The 8,199-nt window shown below is 37.4% G+C and overlaps 1 protein-coding gene across 1 annotated transcript; it reads left to right on the plus strand.

Annotated features, from left to right (window-relative positions):
• Positions 1–1,047: 1,047 nt before the first annotated feature.
• Positions 1,048–8,199, plus strand: LOC146139429 (atlastin-1-like). Its single transcript, XM_083392442.1, has 8 exons — positions 1,048–1,107; positions 3,138–3,293; positions 3,815–3,871; positions 4,378–4,594; positions 5,653–5,843; positions 6,045–6,116; positions 6,424–6,624; positions 7,933–8,199. Exons 1-8 carry the CDS (start codon positions 1,063–1,065, stop codon positions 8,197–8,199), a joined length of 1,206 nt encoding a protein of 401 aa, XP_083248568.1. The 5' UTR covers positions 1,048–1,062.

Genomic DNA, 8,199 nt, shown 5'->3' on the forward strand with positions numbered 1-8,199 from the left:
TCATTTTAATATTACACTATTCAGCTAACATTAAAGCAAGGTTGGTTCTTCCGTTATCCGCCAAAAAAATGTAAAACAATAGTATAGAATAATTTGCCATTTGAATTGTGGTGCTCTTATGCACTATTGGCATGTTTTATATTTATACACTATTGGCATGTTTTTCATTCCGAATAGAATGTATAACTGTGAAAACTTAGCGTCTGTCTGGAATGGCATTTGGCATTTTATCCAGACGACTAGCCACATACAAAGCATCAATTAATGCTAAAAATACAAGAGACTTACAATTCGCTAATAAACGCAGCTAACGAGAATAAAGACTTTTCGTTAGGACCGCGGCAAATTATGTTTTCACTTTTGTTTGTAGGCTAAAACTATTTAACTTACTTTAAAAGCCAACAATGGCCGACACGGCAATTCGAAAAATCCTGGATCAAGGTGAAGACCAAAAATGGAGGATTTTCAGTGACAGGTTACCAGATCTACAACCAGATGATGCTGAGAAGCCACTGGCAATAATCACAAGCGTTGGGGATTTTGGAATGGGAAAGTCCTTCTTGAACAACATTTTACTCAACTATTTAAAACTGGTAGGGCATTTCGGTTTAACCCAATAGAAGGGATCAATAATTGGATTGTAGACCCACATTGGCCTTCATTGGAACCTATTTGGTTACAATGAAAGATTAGACATAATTGTATATATATATATATATATATATATAGGCTATACCAAAGTAATTCAAGGTTGTTTTAGTGTACTACAAAATAAATAGTTTTGTACTTTACTAAGTGGTTTTAAATTTTAAAGTGGTGATGTTTGTTAGTTTTTGCGTATCATGCATCACGAGGCCATAGTTTTCGTTGCACTATATAGTTGAATAAGATGTTAATGCAATTTTGTCTATGGTATCGTACATTCTATAGTTTATTGTTGGTCGGAAATTCATTTTTAATTAATGTTCTAATCAGGGTGAACATTGCTTTCGTGAAGACGAGGAGATTCCTTACATGTTTCCCATTGAACAATCCCAAGAATCCGAGACGAAAGGCATCGACATGTACAACGGTTACTTGCAGCCACATGTAGACCAGTACACCGAGGTATCGTAAATAATATTTGGAGTCAATCGTATGCAACAAATATGAGGCAATAAATAACCCATAGGAAGTGTGGAGCACCAACGCAACGTAGCTGAGTCGAGGCACTATCGTCATACGCTTCTACTAGCAGATAATAAAACAAGCCATCTTCCTGACTTTTTTAATATCAAGTTTATATCTTTTCACATTGTTCTGTGTCAAAGATTTTTCCGATTTTACAATGGATAGTGGCTACCGCTTCTGATCAATATATATATTAGTAAATAAAACAGCCTGTTGTAAAACACGTCTAGCCAAATGCTTCACTGGCCAGATTAATACATGTGTAAATGATAAATCATATTGAAGAGTGAGTTTTTCGTCTTTAAAGTTCTTCCCAGTTTTATTTGCACAAAAGCACAGGACAGCAAAACGTAAACACAAATGAGATAAACTCTATTAGCGCAAACAATAAACATCATGAGAAAATCTATGCGAAATCTTGATTAACCATGAGTATAGACCAGCGGTTCCCAAACTGGGGTCCACGGACCAAATGGGGTCCGTACAGCAGTTTCAGAGGGTCCGCAAGGAGAATTAGTCTTTAAGTAAACATTATCTGTCATCATTATTGTCTTTAGGTATGCTTTACTATTCGATCATATAGCGTGTTTTCTGATGCCGATTGTGACATCATAAAGCATCTATTATACTGTACTATACCTGCTATCAGCGAATCGTATTAGACAAAAAGTTGTTACATTAGATTTAGAAAGAATCGTGACTGCACTAGTGTACTACAAGAAACATGGGTCAACTGACCCTTGAATTTTCATAGGGCCGCGAAATATCAAAATAATTGCAACGGGTCCGCCAGGCAAAATTTTTAGAAAAGTTTGGGAACCGCTGGTATAGACTCTTCTATTAAGCATAAATCTTACTTAATAAAGACACAATGATACGGTTTAAAGCTAAACATAACAACAAGACATATGCTGGGATACGGGCTTCATTATATCTGATTTGTTTAGACTGGGCTGGCCGCTTAAGGCCGCCAGAAAACACACTCCGAATAAATACAGCGATCAGGTTGCAGAAATACATAGGCCTCTAAGTAAGACACTTTAAAGTCTTTGTCATTCACGATTCCTGCAAAATAGCCCATAACATTTAAGTTATAAAGAGTGAAGCGCCGCTGTCGCGATAGAACGATTTCGCTCATGGGAAGCTGGAAATGCACACGACTAGCCGTGGCTCTATGAATTTTGTTTAGGAGGACCAATGACATTTTTGTGACTTCACAAGGTTAGGTAAAAATGTGATGTCCCAAGTTACATCTAAATGTAACGTCGTAAAAAGTATAACCTAATGAACACAACACAGTTCGTTTATTAGGTTAAATTATTGATTGGACAGGTCAGGTGTTACTTTCAATACAAAAGCTATAACCTTGTAATTCATTTGCGCAAAACAAAACCCAAACGCCTTTATATCGTGTAAGTTGCCCAAACTTGTATTTTCGGTGTTGCGACGGATGCACGACGCCTTTGGGCGAAAACAATTTTATAAAAATGGGCTAGGACATTGTAGCAACACAATTATAATTATTTGACCTTTACGTAGTTAAAGTGACCTTTGAGGGGGGATGACATAGCCACGTGGCTAAGATAGTATATAGACCTAATTGGATTTTCGCGAAGCGCGAAAATTATTTGAGTTTGCTTAGTTAAAATACGTAAAAAATACAGTTTGGTACATAATCCACCCCCTGAATCCGCCCCTTTATACGATTGTACGTTTAACACATAAGCTGCGAAGATTTCAAATAACGTAATTTCACCACAAAGCATCATTAGTTCGCTATACGTACAACGCAAAAAAACAATCGAAAATAATATGTATTTTAAATAGCTTTTTCGAAATAAATTTTTATGTGTATTTACCCTTTCATTTTAATCCGCAACGTTAAATTAAATCTGCACAACACAAACTTGAACATCCATGATAAATGTCAATCTTCTTGATAACGATCCGATGTATCATGTCAGAAGGGGCTCGTGACCCTGTGGGACACGGAGGGTGCCTCGGACCCCAAGCAGTCACAGGATCACGCCGTTACCGTGTTTGGGGTCGCCGCTTACTTCAGCTCGGTGCTTATCTACAACCTTGATAAACGGTTCACAACGACCAATATGGACAACATCAAGGTACCCAATGTTAGCAAGGATGGCAGTTTATAACGGTAAAAGTATTTCACTAGTGAGTGGAGGGACGGCAAAACCCAAACCTGTTTGCATTATATATATTTACATCTGTTGTTTTTTTTACTACCGAATATATGTAACTACTGTATATATCAATAAACAAACTACACATTTTGTATAAAATGATCGGTCTTAAAATGGCTCATATAGTGTTTATGATAAAATAATAACGACCTTTGTAAACATTAAAATAAAATTTGAATATTTTCTCACGTTTTAATTTTAAGCGTACCGTAAACAGGAAGAGTGCAGCAAAGAGGCAAAACGTTCAAAAATAAAGATTTTATCTATAACTTAAATAAACCTAAAAGAAGGCGATATTCATACGATGACTGCCACTCTATATGAGATCTATGCACATGGCCAGCAGTAAGGGATAACATGTTGTGTCTGAGGCCGTTTATGGAATTAAATACATGAATGAGCGAATTTTCAGACTATTGTAACCTGTTCATACATTCCAGGTTTTCATGCAAGAAATGCGAAGAAATAGAGGCGATTCTAGCGCTAAAATATACCAGGTACAAATATAAGCTGGCGTGAATTACCACATAGATCACAAGGCATTTGGTATTTGCAGTAATGCAGGGTTAGAGATCCACAATAATTTTTTTTTAAATAGAAAATATAATTAAACGATTTTGGCAATAAATAAATATTTTACGAAATATTTCTAATAAGTCCTGGTGTGAAAACCTATGCTGGTTAATGTATTCCTAATAAAGCATAGATTTCAGTTGATGTTCTGTTGCAATTTAAATACGCACGAATCCCTGTTTTAGCACATTAATTTTAACCAATCGGAATCGTCTAAATATACTTAAAGGTAACTAATTAAGAATAATAAAACTGATCATCAGAATAAGCTTTTTTGTGTTAATAATATCACACGGTTAAATATTTACCTACTTATTTGTGATCCACGAAGTAAAAGTGGATCGCAGAACGAGCTCTATAATAATTAAATCACGACAACAAAATACGTTCTAATCCAAGTTCGACAACAATGGTGCTTTCCCTCTTCTAGGACCTGGTTATTGTTGTACGGGACTTTCCCGACGACCCTCGCTTCGGCTATTGTTGGGATGGTGGAAAGAAATATTTGGACTATATGAAGGAGAATGAGAAGACAAACGAGTTCTTCAAAGAGCTGGAAAACACTTTTCGAAACGTTCTGGTTTTCCTTATGCCGACACCTACCGGTGTAATTTTAACCAAAGGCGTCCCTGTCAAAAGGATGAATGGTAATAAACATATTGCCCTTATGTTAGAAAAATATTTCTTATAGATATAATATTTGCGTCCCTTATGTTAGAAAAATATTTCTTATAGATATACACGACAAAAGCATAATTGCAGAATATTATTCAACACCGATTACCAAAGGTAAACAATCGAAGTTCTGTAGTCGTTGAAAATAGGACAAAATAAGGACACAAGTCTAAAATAAGGACATTTCTTAGAAATAAGGACATTTAGGTTTTCTAATACCTGGCCCTTCAAATTAAGGACAATCCTTATAAATAAGGACGGTTTGGCAACCCTACATATATATTGGTCTATTTTTATTTGTATTCCGACTATAAACATGCACCAACTTAGCGTTTCCCTTTAAAGCAGCGTTTCTCAACCGGTGCGCCGCGGCGCACTGGTGCGCCATGAAAGGCTGCTAGGTGCGCCGCCAGCGAAAGGGGGAAACATGTCGAAATAAGTCCAAAATTAATCGGAATACGACTTTCATGGACAAAATAACGTTTTGAATCTCAAAGGCTGTAAGTCCCTTTGAAGATGTGCAACTATAAAACCCCTATAATAAAAAACGCAGGCAATTTAAGACAAATATCGGTACACCTCAAACATTTCGCGCTCGCTTCACTCGTAAGGTGCGCCGGCAGGTTTTGCATACGTCTCTAGGTGCGTTTTGCATACGTCGCTAGGTGCGCCCCGATGCAAAAAAGGTTAAGAAACACTGCTTTAAAGCATTGGTGCCCGGAAGACCTTAGTCACATAGACATTTTTATTTGTATTCCGAATAAACATATTACCTTCATGTTAAAAACGAAATATTAACAGGTGGACTTTTATTTTATACTATTTGGCTGCTTAATTTTTTGTGAAAAAACACCAATTTTTTAATGTTACGTTGCTACAAGAAAGCATGTAAAACTTGTCGACCAAAATAGGCAGGTCGGACAAGAAGGTCATTTAAAAACTACTGCAATAAACGATCCAAAAATTAAACTTTACACAACGACCTAACAAAAATAACTGTTTAACCGATGTGGCTTATCTCATATGGTAATTTACACAGAACTCGACCCGCTTTTTCGCGCTTCTATTCGCATTTTGGCGAAGCAGATAACGCACGAGATTCTGCAGCCCCGGATTATTAACGGAGAGGCGCTCAAAGCCGGTGACCTTGCCGTTGAACTTGTCAAGGTCAAGGCCAAGTTCGCCAGCAACAATGAGCGACGAAGTCTCACGCATGCAACTGTACGGTACTTTTCTGCAAACTTTTCATCATATTTTTGTTAACATACCGTATATTTAAAGTCTATACCTTTGTTGACTAATCATCCGGTTATTTTGACATTTGGGAGAGATTTTTGACAACTCTTTTTAGGCTTGATGAAATGACAGTTTGCTAGTTTTTGCTAACGCTACAAAATTTTCAACTCAAACCAAAATGTTAAGGCACTGAAGGAAGATTTCCTGAAACAAACCATTAGCAAATGCTTCAACGTTTATCAAGACGAATTGCTGAAGGTAAAATATAGTGTGTTTTAGTTTTAAATAAAGGTTATGTTTACATTTGTTTCTGGAATTAACAACACGGATCTATAATGATAGTCTCCTAATAAAGGATTACTGTGTCGGTGGCAATCAATTTGTTTGGCTAACTTAAAATACTCGACCGCTACAGATTGTACAGGGCATTTTTGCTGTTAAAAAATCCTAGTATGCGGGAAGGTGGTAATTTCTCAGATATATAAAAACTTCACTAATTTTACTACTACTGTAGTCTCTGATACGCAACTTTCATGTCAACATTTTTTCATGACGCTTATCGTAGAACAGAGGATGGCTACAATGGGAAAGTACCAGAAAAGAGCGAAGTGAAAAAGCCGCAAGCCTGGTGATCGAAAAGTTCAAGGTCGAAGTTCAAGGTCAAGCACTAGAGTCGCATGTTGTGGTGGCTGCCGAAACACAGCTTAAGGAACTAATCGACAAACGCTTTTCCGTGTATAACGACGACGCGAGCTGGAAGCAAAAGGTAAGAAACTTAACATGAAATGTGTTTATTGTAAATTGTAATGACTGAAGACGAATATAAAATGACATGGGACGAAGTAAGTCCTATAGATCAGTGGTCTCCAACCTGTGGGTCGCGACCCCAATTGGGGTCGAATAAAAATGTTGTGGGTCGCGATAACTTTTAATGTATTTCGTTTTTAACAATGACGTCACACTAATAAACGTGACTGAGTGCATCTTCTGCGTGAAAGTGCTGTTTTTAGCTCGCAAGAGCTGCTAAAATTATCTAGCGTGACATTTCACAAAATTAGGTTTCTTTGATTTAGCACAGTAAATGTCGCACTTTCTCAAATTGTTTCTTTGCGACATTTTTTCGAATTATAAAAGGGCTGTTGTTTCGAAAAGTAAACTTTTTTATTCAACTTAGGCAACGTGATATGTAAATATAAGGAGTAGAGGCTTCGTATTCTTAATTATGACAGCGGATGCAGAAAAACGCATTTCTTTTAACTCGTTTAAAGTAGTACACCCTGGCCATATAGGCCTAGGTTTCGGTAAATATTTTATTTTGGACTTCGATGCAATCAACGTAGCCGACTCGGCCTAATTTTGTTATTGAACTGCAAAACTTCTTAAGAGCAATCATTTTGCTTTACATCTTTATAGCCACAGTTCTCTGATATTGTGTATAATCTACGCATATTCGCTTGCGTTATTTTGTTCCAGCATTATTTAAAATATTTCATTCGTATCTAAAAACAAATGGGGCCGCAATTTAATTTCTGATTTTATGGAGACCACTGCTATAGATAAAATACCAAAAGTACCTTATTTTTCTGCTAAATGTTTGGTTTCTGACAGTCGATGAGCAAAACGTTAGCCTATACAATTAAGCTAAAAAAGACTGGGAACTATTCTGTTTCAAAAGTAAACTCGGCATAAAATCTAGTTCAACCATTTTAAATGATCGACAAAGGTCACTTTATAGTTTATGAGGAAGGTGCCAAAAAGTACGATTCTTGGTCAAGAGATTATTATAACAGAACTAAAACGCAGGCGATTTACAGAAAAACGATGCCAAAACGTATTTACAGGGAAACGATGCCAAAACGCCTTTAAGTATAGTTAGGCTTACTAAGAAAACATACTAAGAAAACAACAATTATCAATTGGTGAAATACAGGCTGTGTCGTCAGGGCCGGCCCCGGGACTCGACGAAATCACACATTTGATCGGAGTCGGTCTCGGAAGTTGGATTCGGGTTTATATTTAACCGACTCCGTAGCCCTGGTTAAAACCGGCCTGCATAAAATGTGTTTCAACACAGGCGTGGATTGTCGGGGGTGTTCTTATCGGAGCCGGAGCCATCGCTGTCGTCGTTATCTTCCCAGAAGTGTTGGCGGCAGCGGCGGCCATTGCGGCGATACCGAGGGTATGCACCATCTTACAAAAGGTCATACCTTTGGCGGTTGCTGCTGTCAAGTTCGGTGTAAGCAAACTGATGGACGGAGAAGATTCCCCATTTATCAGCTCTGCCATGGTTATGGTCAAAGCAGCGGCAAAACAAGGCCAACTGGCTTTGGCGTGCAAATAA

This window comes from Ascidiella aspersa, chromosome 6 (assembly GCF_963924565.1).
Source record: "Ascidiella aspersa chromosome 6, kaAscAspe10.2, whole genome shotgun sequence".
NCBI classification, from domain to species: Eukaryota; Metazoa; Chordata; class Ascidiacea; order Phlebobranchia; family Ascidiidae; genus Ascidiella; species Ascidiella aspersa.